Source organism: Oncorhynchus clarkii, chromosome 3, assembly GCF_045791955.1.
Source record: "Oncorhynchus clarkii lewisi isolate Uvic-CL-2024 chromosome 3, UVic_Ocla_1.0, whole genome shotgun sequence".
Taxonomy (NCBI): domain Eukaryota; kingdom Metazoa; phylum Chordata; class Actinopteri; order Salmoniformes; family Salmonidae; genus Oncorhynchus; species Oncorhynchus clarkii.
Window position 1 is genome coordinate 14,130,712 of NC_092149.1, and position 17,436 is coordinate 14,148,147.

General features: G+C 45.1%; 1 protein-coding gene across 2 annotated transcripts in view; it reads right to left on the bottom strand.

Moving 5' to 3' along the window:
• LOC139388448 (thrombospondin type-1 domain-containing protein 4-like) overlaps nt 1–2,943 on the bottom strand; it is a 95,947-nt gene extending 93,004 nt beyond the window's left edge. For both annotated transcript variants that reach the window (XM_071135120.1, XM_071135112.1), the window contains exons 1-3: nt 2,874–2,943; nt 2,069–2,416; nt 541–604 (exon numbers count right to left, since the gene is read on the bottom strand). In XM_071135120.1, the coding sequence (XP_070991221.1) occupies nt 541–604; nt 2,069–2,091 (87 nt within the window). In that variant the 5' untranslated portion in view covers nt 2,092–2,416; nt 2,874–2,943. The remainder of the gene's footprint in view (nt 1–540; nt 605–2,068; nt 2,417–2,873) is intronic.
• Nucleotides 2,944–17,436: the final 14,493 nt, after the last annotated feature.

A 17,436-nucleotide genomic window follows, 5' to 3' on the forward strand; every position in this document is an offset into this window, starting at 1 on the left:
ATCAACCTTGTGGAATATGGATGGATGGCCTTGTGGAAGTGCTGTGGCAAAGCCAGCTCTGGCCTGGCATGCTGAACCCAGTGCGCTGTGTGTGCATGTGTAACAGGCAAGGCTTTGATGTGTTCCTCTGTGGATCTGTTTCTCATTTCATAACTCAGAGCTGTGTGTGTGTGTGTGTGTGTGTGTGTGTGTGTGTGTGTGTGTGTGTGTGTGTGTGTGTGTGTGTGTGTTCTATTTCTGAGCATGTCCAGGGCTACAATAGGTCAAATAACAGCCACACCTGTCTCTGTGTCAGGGGACCACTCCGCCACCAAGGGACTTCGGTAATGAGTGACATCACAAAAACGCAGCTGACACAGAGCCGAGACCATTACTGACTCACGACCACTGACCCGGCGCCAGAACTGACCACTGGTCACACAGTGAGATGGTGCACCACTCACTGCAGGCTTTCATGGGCTGATCCACCAGAAGCCTAAACTACGATTACAGACACTAATCGCCTCAAATCACCATCACTATGGTAAAACCACTGCTCACCTTTTTCTTCTCAGCCTTGGTCAGAGAGGATGTGACTGCCACAAAACCCCACAGCACATAAATCCTGAGAGAAGGGTAAGGAAGAGAGAGAGAGGATATAAAACGATGAGGGGGATAGAGAGAGGAAGAGTGAAGCGGGGTTTAGTAAACAGAACCAGATATGATGAGTTTCCTTACAGAGGATGTATTATGGGGATGCACTGTGTATCCTCATATCCTAAGACTATCAAAACGCCTCAGTAGCTTCATAAACTATATCATTTAATAGTCAACACATACTTCTCTTTCCCTAACAGTCCAGAGCCTCTCTAGTAGCTGTTTAATAAACGTTCTATCATGAGTAAAAGCACCATGCATAATGTGTTTTCTTTCATTATAGGACATACTGTAAAACTAACTCTCAGCAGTTCAGTTGACACTCTGTCGAATGTTCCAGATCTAGCTATGTTAGAGGTGCACACCATGCGTCGTTTTTTCCCGACGCCGCGTGTGATTTCAGGAATAACTGTTTCTTTGACCTGGCGGTTCAGCAGCGGTTCAGCGGCATACATCTCAATCAATCTGACCGCGCCGAGAAGGTGCAAACAAACTAATACATCCAAACATCAGCCGTGTTTTTCCTCCCACCTGTCCACACCCTGTGGCTTTTAAACACACAAGCCCACATCCAAACGCAATCACTCGCAATCCCAAATCATCATGTACATTTGTTTTAATAGTTTGAGACTTGGAGAGTGGGGCCTCTGGCTTTGGTTTATATTGGCCACATGATTATAGGTTCCTTTAAAGTGCTTTTATATAGCTACAAACTCAGGACGCGGACGCATGCGCACTGGGCTAAAGTAGATAATTTGAGATGCACCAACACAATTATTGTGGGAACTGTGAAGACACACCACAATCCCATAACATCACCGCAAACACAAATCCGCAGGCCACATGTGGCCGCTGTGACTGGTGCAGTTTCTCCAATGTGTGTACCGCCGCTGTCTCCCCTCCGACTGAAACCCTCCCCACAGTCCCCAGGCCCACACTAGACTAAACAATTATCCCAAAACCACAGACAAAGGTCCCGCACAGCCTGACACAACAGATCCGCTCAGCCTGAACTAACGACCCCCTACCCGCGTCCACGTTTCTCTTTACAGTGGCACATTGTAGAATAAAAACGGAGAGCGAGAGAAGGTGGACAGGGAGGGAGAGTGGGAACTGTTACAAAATCTGCCCAGACACAGTGAGTTTTAACCTCAACCCCAGCCCGAGGGAAAATTCCTTCTACATATCGTGCCGATGCAACGCAACACATGCGCATGTACGCTTCACCTATATGCTATAGCACACACAGGATCTTTATTCACAACAGTTGACCTTTCAACAGTTTTAAATGCGTATAGATAACATATACTTACTGTACACTACTACACTTACTGTAGGCTACATCCCCACTGAAATAAAATTTGGTTAGAAACATTTCGCACACATGAAAGCGTGGAGCAGGTTATCGGTCAATAGAGTCCCCCCAATTTACCTGTACAGAAACCTGAGACGCATTCTCTCTGTGGCCTCGCCCTGAAGTATTTCCCCTCCGGTAACGACTTTCTGACCACCGTATATGTGTTTTCGTTGACTCCCGGGGTGAGTTATTATCAGTTCCTTTCGGTGATAGTCAGAACAACCACTGTCTTCTGTGTGGTTGTGAGAGAGGGTTCCTTCGCGTGCTCTCTCTCTCGGTCCCCCTCGTTCTGTCACACTCACTCACTTCACTCCTCCCTGGATTCGGATCGGGGAAGGGTTTCAGAGTTTTTTTTCTCTCGTTCACCCGACAACTTTTTTTGTCCTTGTTTTAAACTGGTGTGACGTCTGGCAGCCGGGGGGCCTGAAGGGGAGAAAAGAGCGATACAAAATGGACAGATTACACAACTCTCTCTCTCAGTCTCTCTCTCCCTTCCATATCACACACGCGGGCACCCCTCTGACTAATCTATAATTGAGTAATTGAAAGCCGCTTTCTGAGTTGTACAACGACCCTATATAAGAATGTTCTATTGTACAGACTTGTTCTGATCACTAATAATCATCAACTCATTGTTGACAACTGCTCATGGAGCTCAGAGTTGGCAGCGCTGACAGTAGCACCCCGTGGCGCGCACGCAACCCCCTTATTGTTTTAGAGCCAATAAATTAAATAAAAACAATTCAAGATTACTGTTTTACAACATCGACTATGAAACTTAGGTCTATTGGAACTAGGGGGGCTGAATCCTTCCACAGAACTGTATCAATCATGCAAATATCTTATGAGAATAGTCGACAGACGAAACAGACACACCCACATAGCTTATTGTTATCAACTTCTGAAATGTCCGTCTTTGTGGATGTTTTAGTTCTGATGTGTTTGTTATTGGCATGCATCGGTCCCAACCCGTTTTTATAACCGGTTTAATCGGGAATAGAAGTGGCATGGTACAGCGCGCGAGCGTTCCTGAGGGAAGCAATTGACCGCGTTGCGTTCCAAATCTGGAGGGGCGATAATACAAGTGGACCCAAAGCGCAGGGCGCGCGATACCACATCAGAGAGAGAGTGGTTGGGGAGCGGTTGAGGAGCAGAGGGGTGGCGATGATTTTCGGGTCAAAAGCATAACTGGAACTGGCGCGGCAGTAAGTTTAGTGGCATTATTTGTTGTCTGCAAACACCGATAAGACTGGCCTGAGTGAATTGTCACTGCCTCCGGCTGCGTTTGCCACAGGTTTATGAGTTCAACACTAGAGGGGAAGAGGGGAGGGTGGGAGAGAGAAAGAAGGGTGGGAGAGAGAGAGAGCGAGAGGGGGGGGGGCAATGTGTGTATGGGTATGTCTGATCTAACACAGAGCTACTGGTCTCAGAGGACAGTGTGCTTTTCTTGGCCAGCAGAAACACAACATGACTACAGTACAGAGATGGTGATTAGCTACATCAAACACTGGTCTAAGCCAATCTAAACCCTGAACCACATTATACAACTGGCTTATGATTACATCTGTCACACTAACATTCTGTTGTATGAAATGATGAGGATAAACACACACAGCATCACAGGATGTAGCCTATACTGTAACTAACTACACTGTATTAGAGAGTACTACACTGTATTAGAGAGTACTACACTGTATTAGAGAGTACTACACTGTATTAGAGAGTACTACACTATATTAGAGAGCACTACACTGTATTAGAGAGTACTACACTGTATTAGAGAGTACTACACTGTATTAGATAGTGTGTGAAAGACCTGCTGTCGTATTGATACTCAACAGAACTGATCCATTATCAAAGCGTAACAACAGGTTGTGTTTGTGTGGTCACCATGGTAATCTCTCCAGTGCTGTGGGCCCTTCTCCATCGCTCCCCCTTTCTTTCTTGTTCTCGCTCTCTCTCTTGACCCTCCTGACCCTTTCTCCACACTCTTTTCTATATTCCTCTTGATTATTCTCTCTTCTCTATTTCTCTCCATCCCTCTTCCTGTATTTCAGAGGCAGTAACCAGAGTGTGGGACCTGTTAGACATGCACGGCCAACCACACAGCCCTGATTAGCAAGCAATCACCATATCACACAAGAGGGTGTGTGTGTGTGTGGTATATAACTGTAGATCTGTTATTTGTCTCGGGTGGCTGTAGTGAGTAATAGCACTGTGGTTCAGGGCAGTTCCACCCCAGGGGAACAATAATCCCCCCTCACCCTAACTACCTCTGCACCCCTTTGCAACCTCACACACCAACCCACACACATAGACACTACACACCTCAGGCATTCTTACTCTGGCCACATACCCTTGACCCTTTCATTGTCAGAGTGCTAAGTTTAATGAGGCTTTCTGGGAACAGGAGAGAGAGAGAGAGATACATTTGAAATGTCTCTATTCAGGGGGCCTCCCGGGTGGCGCAGTGGCCAGCTGTGCCATCAGAGTCCTGGGTTCGCGCCCAGGCTCTGTCGTAACCGGCCGCGACCGGGAGGTCCGTGGGGCGACGCACAATTGGCCTAGCGTCGCCCGGGTTAGGGAGGGCTTGGTCGGTAGGGGTGTCCTTGTCTCATCGCGCACCAGTGACTCCTGTGGCGGGCTGGGCGCAGTGTACGCTAGCCAAGGTGGCCAGGTGCACGGTGTTTCCTCCGGCGCATTGGTTCGGCTGGCTTCCGGGTTGGATGTGCGCTGTGTTAAAGAAGCTGGTTGTGTATCGGAGGACGCATGACTTTCAACCTTTGTCTCTCCCGAGCCCGTACGGGAGTTGTAGCGATGAGACAAGATAGTAGCTACTAACAATTGGATACCACGAAATTGGGGAAAAAAAAAAAATATTATCTCTATATCTCTATTCCTTTGGAACTTTTGTGAGTGTAATGTTTACTGTACATTTTTTAGTCTTTATTTCACTTTTGTTAATTATCTATTCCACTTGCTTTGGCGATGTTAACATGTTTCCCAAGTCAATAAAGCCCTTTGAGTTGAGTTGAGTTGAGAGAGAGGATATAAAACGATGAGGGGGATAGAGAGAGGAAGAGTGAAGAGGGGTTTAGTAAACAGAACCAGATATGATGAGTTTCCTTACAGAGGATGTATTATGGGGATGCACTGTGTATCCTCATATCCTAAGACTATCAAAACGCCTCAGTAGCTTCATAAACAATATCATTTAAGGCTGACCTAATACTATACTACACACACAGAGAAGGGCTAATGAATTAGAGAGAGAACGGGGCCCAACGTTAGAGGGTGGAGGCAGAAAGGGGTAAAAGAGGGGGAGACAGTGACAAAGAGGGGGTAGAGAAAGAATGAATGACGGAGCGAGAGAGAGAGAGCCTTCTATGCCATCAAAAGGAGGATCAAATTTGACATACCATTAGGAACTGGCAAAAAAATAATTTTATCAGTTAGAAAACCCATTGCCCTTTATGGTTGTGAGGTCTGGGGTCCGCTCACCAACCAAGAATTCACAAAATGGGAAAAACACCAATTTGAGACTGTATGTAAAATTCGGGAAAAATATCCTCAGTGTACCACATAAAACACCAAATAATGTATGCAGAGCAGAATTAGGCCGATACCTGTTAATTATCAAAATCCAGAAAATAGCCGTTAAATTCTAAAACCAACCATTCCCAAACCTTCCATAACAAAGCCATCACCTACAGAGCGATAAACCTGGCGAAGAGTCCCCTAAACAAGCTGGTCCTGGGGCTCTGTTCACAAACACAAACATGCCCCACAGAACCCCAGGACAGCAACACAATTAGACCCAACCAAATCATGAGAAAACAAAAAGATAAATCACTTGACACATTGGAAAGAATTTAAAAAACTGAGCAAACTAGAATGCTATTTGGTCCTAAACAGAGAGTACACAGTGGCAGAATACCTGACCCAACCTTAAGGAAAGCTTTGACTATGTACAGACTCAGTGAGCATAGCCTTGCTATTGAGAATGGTCGCCATAGGCAAACCTGGCTATCAAGAGAAGGCAGACTGCCCACAAAATGAGGTGGAAACTGAGCTGCACTTCCTGACCTCCTGCCAAATGTATGACCATATTAGGGACACATATTTCCCTCAGATAACACAGACCCACAAAGAATTTGAAAACAAATCCAATTTTGATAAATTCCCATTTCTATTGGGTGAAATACCACAGTGTGCCATGACAGCAGCAAGGTTTGTGCCCTGTTGAAACAAGAAAAGGGCAACCAGTGAAGAACAAACACCATTGTAAATACAACCCATATTTATTTTCCCTTCTGTACTTTAACTATTTGCACATCGTTACAACACTGTATACAGACATAATATTAGATTTGAAATGTCTTTATTCTTTTGGAATATTTACTGTTTACTTTTGGTTGTTTATTTCACTTTTGTTTATCCAGTTCACTTGATATTCACTTGAAATGTAAACATATGTTTCCCATGCCAATAAAGCCCCTTGAATTGAATTGAGAGAGAGAAAGAAAGAGAGAGAAAGGAGAGAGAGAGAGAGAGTGACTTCTGTGAGTGTAATGTTAACTGTTAATTTTTATTGTTTATTTCACTTTGTATATTATCTACTTCACTTGCTTTGGCAATGTTATGTTTCCCATGCCAATAAAGCCCCTTGAATTGAATTGAAAGAGCTGGAAAGGGAAGGAGGGAGGGATTTGTCTGGGTCAGATGGAGTCAATATTTGTTCCATTCCAGAGGCATCTTATAGATGGACAGATCAAAGCAGAGGACTGTGTATTCTTAAGAGAGAGAAAAGAATAGCTGAGTCTGAATAGAAGGAGAGGGAGGGAGGGTAGTTGGACAGTAAGTGAGGTGGCCAATAGAATGGGTGGTCTTTTGGCAGGTGAGAGAATGCTAGGAGGGGAGGTAGTGTCTATCACAGGAAGTTGGTGGCATCTTAATTGGGGAGGACGGGCTCGTGTTAAATGGCTGGAGCGGAATCGGTGGAATGGTATAAAATACATGTGTTTGATGCCATTTAATTGGCTCCGTTCCAGACATTATTATGAGCTGTCCTCTACTCAGCAGCCTCCTGTGGTTCCACTCTCTCTGTCTATCTCCACATTAACGCATTAACTCCACATTAACGCATTAACTCCACATTAACTCTCACATCCACCAAGGGGAGTTTGCATGGGAAGACTCATAAGACAGCTACAGGTGTAGGATCTTAATTTGACCTATATTGTCACAGCAAATAATCCTGCAGCAACAGGATTGGAATGTTTAGTGCATAATGTTGCTTGATCAGTGGTTAGGCTATTGGCTGGCCAAAAGTAGACTACATGAAAAGTTCAATACTGATATATAACCAACCGTGTGTTAGTATGGGTTTTCAGGTAATTTATGTAAATCACAAAGCTGATCTGCATTTCCTGCGGTGCAGGAAAATTCTCAACAACAAAAGACTGGTCAAATTAAGCTCCTACAAATGTGCTCACAATAATGGTTCTGAGATGGATTAGGAGAGCTTCATGTTAAGGATTGCAATATATTGCTGTATCATCTTGGCTTAATGGTCAAGTGATAAACATGCTGCACCAACACTTTCTTTGACACTTTACTGTACTGAGTCATCCCAACCTCAACAACAAAGCTCTTCAGTACAGTTTGTCTAGACTTGGCATGGGAAAATGCAATGTGGTCTCAAACAATTCATATTATTCAGTATGTAAATCTGTGACACTTAATTTAGTATGATATGTTACATGTTACATTAGGTTACATCATGAATGGAATTGCGGTCGTTCCATATCATAATACTTTGAGGACTTATAATATCATACGTTTTAATCAGTCATACAATAGCATATGAAGCATAGAAGGACATTCTGATGTGGTTTGGTTGGTCTAGGACATTCTGATGTGGTTTGGTTGGTCTAGGACATTCTGATGTGGTTTGGTTGGGCTAGGACATTCTGATGTGGTTTGGTTGGGCTAGGACATTCTATTGTGGTTTGGTTGGGCTAGGACATTCTATTGTGGTTTGGTTGGGCTAGGACATTCTGATGTGGTTTGGTTGGGCTAGGACATTCTGATGTGGTTTGGTTGGGCTAGGACATTCTGATGTGGTTTGGTTGGTCTAGGACATTCTGATGTGGTTTGGTTGGGCTAGGACATTCTGATGTGGTTTGGTTGGGCTAGGACATTCTGATGTGGTTTGGTTGGGCTAGGACATTCTATTGTGGTTTGGTTGGGCTAGGACATTCTGATGTGGTTTGGTTGGGCTAGGACATTCTGATGTGGTTTGGTTGGGCTAGGACATTCTGATGTGGTTTGGTCGGGCTAGGACATTCTGATGTGGTTTGGTTGGGCTAGGACATTCTGATGTGGTTTGGTTGGGCTAGGACATTCTATTGTGGTTTGGTTGGGCTAGGACATTCTGTTGTGGTTTGGTTGGGCTAGGACATTCTGTTGTGGTTTGGTTGGGCTAGGACATTCTGATGTGGTTTGGTTGGCTAGAAGGACATAGTGAGAAGTTCACTGTGAAGCGTTGACAGACCACCAGTCAGATCAGTCTCCAAAACTGTTCCCCACTTTCTCTCTTTCTCTGCTCTGTCCCCCTCCCTCCCTTTCTCAAAAATGTCCTCCCTTTTTAGGTCGATGTCACACATTTCCATCTAATATATTTTGTAGCATTCATACAAGCACTTGCACACACACTGATAACTTGCTCCTGTTTTTGCCCCCAACAAATGTAGTTATGTTATGTCAAAGGTTAAATATGCAGGTGCAAGTGTGTGCAGGTGTGTTATTTGTGCAGGTCTGTGTTATTTTGTCTTCTCTCACTATTCTGTCCCTCTAGTCCCTCTTTCCACACAGGTTGGCACCAGCTCACACAGCAGAATTCAAAACCAATGGCCTCTCTTTTCTCTCACTCTCCAGTTCTTTCTCTCATTCTCTCTCTCGCTCTTTAACCCTCCACTTGCCTCCTTCTGTCTCTTTCATAACGCCGGAATTTACCTCCAGCTAGCTGCTTCGAGAAGAGTCATACAGTAAATATTTATAAAGAGGCAGAAAGCAGGTTTATTCTCGCCGTCTCCTAAACTAGTCCAAGCCTCCTCACCTTCCTCTGAACTGAGAAGAGAACTCGCTCTCCCTCTTGGCATCATCTCACCACGCTGGGGAGAGAAAATAAACCAAACGCCTCTCTCACAGGGTGGTTGGAAAGAAGAGAAAGACGGGCCGACGGACACACACACACACTCTTTTCAACTTCGATCCTTGCTCCTGTCAAATCATTCTTTCTTTCCATCTCTCCTCCTCCTCTCTCTCTCTCTGCTGAGAAGAGGATAGGAAATCAGGTCAGCTGTGTGTTGTTGAACATAGCAGACATATTTGAGAGCAAAGTGAAGCCAGAGCTAGAACTGTACCTTACTGTACCGAGGTGTGTGTGTGTGTGTTTGTGTGTGTGTGTTTGTGTGTGTGTGAGGGTGCATCCATTACTGGCTATATGCAGGGCCTCTCCAGACCTGGCACTTTCATTGGGTTTGTGTGTGTGCAAGCGTAAATATGTGTGTGTGTGTGTGTGTGTATGCCTCCATGGGCATGAAACCTTCACAGATCATGTGTGTTTGTGAGAGAGTGTGTGAGGGTGCATCCATTACTGGCAACAGTGGCTTGCGAAAGTATTCGCCCCCCTACTTTGTTGCCTTACAACCTGGAATTAAAATATTTGTTTTGGGGGGGGGGGGGTTGTATCATTTTGTAGATGCAAAATATTTTTTTATTGTGAAACAAACAATAAATAAGACAAAAAAAAAACAGAAAACTTGAGCGTGCATAACTATTCACCCCCAAAGGCAATACTTTGTAGAGCCAACTTTTGCAGCAATTACAGCTGCAAGTCTCTTGGGGTATGTTTCTATAAGCTTGGCACATCTAGTCACTGGGATTTTTGCCCATTTTTCAAAGCAAAACTGCTCCAGCTCCTTCAAGTTGGATGGGTTCCGCTGGTGTATAGCTTTAAGTCATACCACAGATTCTCAATTGGATTGAGGTCTGTGCTTTGATGTTCTCAGGGTGATGAGAGGTGTTGGGTTTGCACCAGACATAGCGTTTTCCTTGATGGCCAAAAAGCTAAATTTTAGTCTCATCTGACCAGAGTACCTTCTTCCATATGTTTGGGGAGTCTCCCACATGCCTTTTGGTGAACACCAAACCAGTTTGGTATTTTTTTTTTAAGCAATGGCTTTTTTTCTGGCCACTCTTCCATAAAGCCCAACTCTGTGGAGTGTACTGCTTAAATTGGTCCTATGGACAGATACTCCAATCTCCGCTGTGGAGCTTTGTAGCTCCTTCAGGGTTATCTTTGGTCTCTTTGTTGCCTCTCTGATTAATGCCCTCCTTGCCTGGTCTGTGAGTTTTGGTGGGCTGCCCTCTCTTGGCAGGTTTGTTGTGGTGCCATATTCTTTCCATTTTTTAATAATGGATTTAATGGTGCGCCGTGGGATGTCCAAAGTTTCTGATATTTTTTTATAACCCAACCCTGATCTGTACTTCTTCACAACTTTGTCCCTGACCTATTTGGAGAGCTCCTTGGTCTTAAATGGTGTCGCTTGCTTGGTGGTGCCCCTTGCTTAGTGGTGTTGCAGACTCTGGGGCCTTTCTACTGAGATCATGTGACACTTAAGTCCACCTGTGTGCAATCTAACTAATTATGTGACCTCTGTAGGTAATTGGTTGCACCAGATCTTATTTGGGGGCTTCATAGCAAAGGGGGTGAATACATATGCACACACCACTTTTCCGTGTTTAAATTTTTTTAAACAAGTTATTTTTTTCATTTCACTTCACCAATTTTGTGTATGTCCATTACATGAAATACAAATACAAATGTAAATTACAGGTTGTAATGAAACAAAATAGGAAAAATGCCAAGGAGGGTGAATACTTCTGCAAGGCACTGTATTTGCAGGGCCAGATGTAAACAGCTCCAGTGAGAGGTGTGAAGTCCACACAGGAGGATTGGAGAGACGACCACCTGACTGGGAGAGACGACCACCTGACTGGGAGAGACGACCACCTGACTGGGAGAGACGACCACCTGACTGGGAGAGACGACCACCTGACTGGGAGAGACGACTGGATCAAATAAAGACTTTAGAAAACCTCAACGACCAGATCTGGACAGAAGTTGGGAAATATTGGGGGGGGGGGGGGGCTTCTATGTGTGTGTGTGTGTGTGTGTGTCTAGTGATCAGTGCGGGTGGGCCCATGGTTTGGTGTATATCCAGCAGAATCCTTACAGCTGATTTATTCCCCCAGTCTGTTTCTCAATAAGGAATTAATTTCAAGGGACTGAAGCTGGGCAACTGGAACGTGTAACAGTGAGCTACACCGCTCCAAGTGTTCCATCCACCACACACCCCCGTCAGAAATAATAATATTTCCTTCACTAATTGGCTTGCCCCTATCCAAACATTACCAGCCAACCCACACGCCCAGCGAGAGAGAGGAGAGAGCGAGAGAGAGGGCTCTACACTGCTAGGTTGTTGTCACTGTTTGCTGCAAAGGCCAACAGACCTCCTGTTATTGTTTTCAGTGGCTGGACTCTCAGCCCACCTGGCAGCAAACTCTCTCTCCCTCTCACACACACTATTGCTATCCCCGTGAGGACCAAATAATTGATTCCCATCCAAAATCCTATCCCTAAATCTAACATTAACCTTAGTTCTATTCCTAATTTTAACCCCAAACCTAACCTAAAATAGTATTTTTCCTCAGGGAGCCAGCAAAATGTGGACCGGCAAAATTAATTTCTTGTTTTACTATCCTTGCGAGGACTTCTGGTGCTCACAAGGACAGTTAAACATATATACACACACATACAGGAAGGTTATTTTTACAGGAGGTGAAGGGGAAAGGGAGTCCAGGCACAGGGGTCTATTTCAGGTCCACGTCCCACCAATCAGTGTTTGACAGGTTCTCAGTGATACCAGCAGAACAGAACAATACCACCATGTTTGACTTCCTCTGATCATGGTCACCCTGCCTCCCAGCCCCCTTCCCACAGAAAGGATGACCTGAAACTGGAGTGTGTTCCATATGGCACCCTATTCCCTTTATAGTGTACTACTTTAGACCAGAACCCATAGGGCTGTGAACTACATATGGAATAGTGTGCCATTTGGGACAGGTCAAATGGAATAGGGTGCCATTTGGGACAAGTCAAATGGAATAGGGTGCCATTTGGGACAGGTCAAATGGGAATAGGGCGCCATTTGGGACAGGTTAAATGGGAATATGGTGCCATTTGGGACAGGTTCAATGGGAATATGGTGCCATTTGGGACAGGTCAAATGGGAATATGGTGCCATTTGGGACAGGTCAGTGTTAATATGGTGCCATTTGGGACATGTCAATTGGAATAGGGTGCCATTTGGCACAGGTGAAAGGGAATATGGTGCCATTTGGGATGCATCCTGGGTCTTTTATGTACCTATCTGGACTTGTAGGCTACCTACTATATTTATGAACAACCCCCTAAACAAATTATTTCATTTCATCCTCCTATAGCCTTATTGACATGTTACGTTATAGCCTATGGGCAGTCCCAGGACTGGAGATAGTGACCTATACCTTCCTTTGTTATTGTCTTTAACGTCAAAAGGCCCGCCTCTCTTTATGCCCCCCAACCCACTTCTCAACCCCCTGGCTAAAAATAATTTCAGAATGAACACTGTGCGACTCGAACTGTCAAAATAACAATTGCTTTGTGTGTTCAAAGAAAGCAACTAGAGAGAGTACAGTGAGAGAAAGAGATTAGAGCGAGAGAGATAGGGGGAAGGAATGCTGTGAGGAGGGTAGAGTGACCGACTGATGAGCTTGTAGTTATCAGTAACTAATGGTTTTGGGAATGTTCACTGATACTAATGGTCCATGTCACCACTCTGGAACTACTGTGGAACACTTACAGCACCAAACAACTCCCAGACTTTAATCATTTCAGAGAAAGAAAGTCATTCAAGAGGGGGACAAGGAATTTAAGGCATTTATCCTGCGTATTGGATATAAGCCTCATTCTTTGGTCTGTTTTAAATCGCCTGACCGTTAATCTGTGTGATTGGAACGTGGGGCCAAGTCCAACCTCTCCTCCTCTGGTAATGCTCAGTCTGGTCACCCACTTAGTGTCTGGCTCTAGGGACCGATACACACCAAAAGCCCCCTGGCCTGAACCCAATTCAACTCCTTTCGGCCTCCCTCTCTGTCTCGGCAGTGAAGTGCTCGCGTAGAACTAAGCACACGAAACCGCCGCCTTTGGCCAATAGCCGTTTTGTTGAAGAGGTTCTTTGTCCAGTCTAGTCCGTGTTTGATCTGTGACCCCCCCCCCCCCCCCCCCCCGGTCTCTCCTAGCTGTTCTGTCACTGTTGTGACTCATGTCCTTTCCGTTCCGTCGCTCCCTCTCTCAATTAAAAAAAGAGGGAAAAACTTCAAACCTTCCGACCTTCGTTCTGCCTTTCCTGTTTCCACTAAACACAGGGCTCCCTCTCCTATTTTAGTCAAATCCCCCCACGCTCCCTGCGTATCCTGCCTTTCCTATTCCAGTCTTTTAAAGGTAGTGATGACAGTCTTACGTAACAGGGCTGAACTGATTTGAGTATTAACAACCAACCACAACTGTTGCCTGAAAACCCTGATAAGACTCCTAAAATGGATGTCTCTCCAACCAGTGCTGCACAATGAAACACTTACACACACACCAGCCCCATTAACATGACCATGTCCATAATGACAGTTACACACACACACCAGCCCCATTAACATGACCATGTCCATAATGACAGTTACACACACACACCAGCCCCATTAACATGACCATGTCCATAATGACAGTTACACACACACACACACCAGCCCCATTAACATGACCATGTCCATAATGACAGTTACACACACCAGCCCCATTAATATGACCATGTCCATAATGACAGTTACACACACACACACACACACACACACACACACCAGCCCCATTAACATGACCATGTCCATAATGACAGTTACACACACACACACACACACCAGCCCCATTAACATGACCATGTCCATAATGACAGTTACACACACACACACACCAGCCCCATTAACATGACCATGTCCATAATGACAGTTACACACACACACACCAGCCCCATTAACATGACCATGTCCATAATGACAGTTATACACACACACACACACACACACCAGCCCCATTAACAAGTCCATAATGACAGTTACACACACACACACCAGCCCCATTAACATGACCATGTCCATAATGACAGTTACACACACACACACACACACCAGCCCCATTAACATGACCATGTCCATAATGACAGTTACACACACACACACACACACCAGCCCCATTAACATGACCATGTCCATAATGACAGTTACACACACACACACCAGCCCCATTAACATGACCATGTCCATAATGACACACACACACCAGCCCCATTAACATGACCATGTCCATAATGACACACACACCAGCCCCATTAACATGACCATGTCCATAATGACAGTTACACACACACACACCAGCCCCATTAACATGACCATGTCCATAATGACAGTTACACACACACACACACACACACCAGCCCCATTAACATGACCATGTCCATAATGACAGTTACACACACACACACCAGCCCCATTAACATGACCATGTCCATAATGACAGTTACACACACCAGCCCCATTAACATGACCATGTCCATAATGACAGTTACACACACCAGCCCCATTAACATGACCATGTCCATAATGACAGTTACACACACACACACCAGCCCCATTAACATGACCATGTCCATAATGACAGTTACACACACACACACACCAGCCCCATTAACATGACCATGTCCATAATGACAGTTACACACACACACACACCAGCCCCATTAACATGACCATGTCCATAATGACAGTTACACACACACCAGCCCCATTAACATGACCATGTCCATAATGACAGTTACACACACACACCAGCCCCATTAACATGACCATGTCCATAATGACAGTTACACACACACACCAGCCCCATTAACATGACCATGTCCATAATGACAGTTACACACACACACCAGCCCCATTAACATGACCATGTCCATAATGACAGTTACACACACACACCAGCCCCATTAACATGACCATGTCCATAATGGCAGTTACACACACACACACCAGCCCCATTAACATGACCATGTCCATAATGACAATTACACACACACACACACACACACCAGCCCCATTAACAAGTCCATAATGACAGTTACACACACACACACCAGCCCCATTAACATGACCATGTCCATAATGACAGTTACACACACACACACACACACACACACACACCAGCCCCATTAACATGACCATGTCCATAATGACAGTTACACACACACACACACCAGCCCCATTAACATGACCATGTCCATAATGACAGTTACACACACACACACACCAGCCCCATTAACATGACCATGTCCACAATGACACACACACCAGCCCCATTAACATGACCATGTCCATAATGACACACACACCAGCCCCATTAACATGACCATGTCCATAATGACAGTTGCACACACACACCAGCCCCATTAACATGACCATGTCCATAATGACAGTTACACACACACAGACACACACACACACCAGCCCCATTAACATGACCAAGTCCATAATGACAGTTACATACACACACACACCAGCCCCATTAACATGACCATGTCCATAATGACAGTTACACACACACACACACACACACACACCAGCCCCATTAACATGACCATGTCCATAATGACAGTTACACACACACACACCAGCCCCATTAACATGACCATGTCCATAATGACAGTTACACACACACACACACACACACACACACCAGCCCCATTAACATGACCATGTCCATAATGACAGTTACACACACACACACCAGCCCCATTAACATGACCATGTCCATAATGACAGTTACACACACACACACCAGCCCCATTAACATGACCATGTCCATAATGACACACACACACCAGCCCCATTAACATGACCATGTCCATAATGACACACACACCAGCCCCATTAACATGACCATGTCCATAATGACAGTTACACACACACACACACCAGCCCCATTAACATGACCATGTCCATAATGACAGTTACACACACACACACACACACCAGCCCCATTAACATGACCATGTCCATAATGACAGTTACACACACACACACCAGCCCCATTAACATGACCATGTCCATAATGACAGTTACACACACCAGCCCCATTAACATGACTATGTCCATAATGACAGTTACACACACACACACCAGCCCCATTAACATGACCATGTCCATAATGACAGTTACACACACACACACCAGCCCCATTAACATGACCATGTCCATAATGACAGTTACACACACACACACACCAGCCCCATTAACATGACCATGTCCATAATGACAGTTACACACACACACACACCAGCCCCATTAACATGACCATGTCCATAATGACAGTTACACACACACACCAGCCCCATTAACATGACCATGTCCATAATGACAGTTACACACACACACCAGCCCCATTAACATGACCATGTCCATAATGACAGTTACACACACACACCAGCCCCATTAACATGACCATGTCCATAATGACAGTTACACACACACACCAGCCCCATTAACATGACCATGTCCATAATGACAGTTACACACACACACCAGCCCCATTAACATGACCATGTCCATAATGACAGTTACACACACACACCAGCCCCATTAACATGACCATGTCCATAATGACAGTTACACACACACACACACACACACACACACACACACACCAGCCCCATTAACATGACCATGTCCATAATGGCAGTTACACACACACACCAGCCCCATTAACATGACCATGTCCATAATGACAATTACACACACACACACACACACACACCAGCCCCATTAACAAGTCCATAATGACAGTTACACACACACACACCAGCCCCATTAACATGACCATGTCCATAATGACAGTTACACACACACACACACACACACACCAGCCCCATTAACATGACCATGTCCATAATGACAGTTACACACACACACACCAGCCCCATTAACATGACCATGTCCATAATGACAGTTACACACACCAGCCCCATTAACATGACCATGTCCATAACGACACACACACCAGCCCCATTAACATGACCATGTCCATAATGACACACACACCAGCCCCATTAACATGACCATGTCCATAATGACAGTTGCACACACACACCAGCCCCATTAACATGACCATGTCCATAATGACAGTTACACACACACAGACACACACACACACCAGCCCCATTAACATGACCAAGTCCATA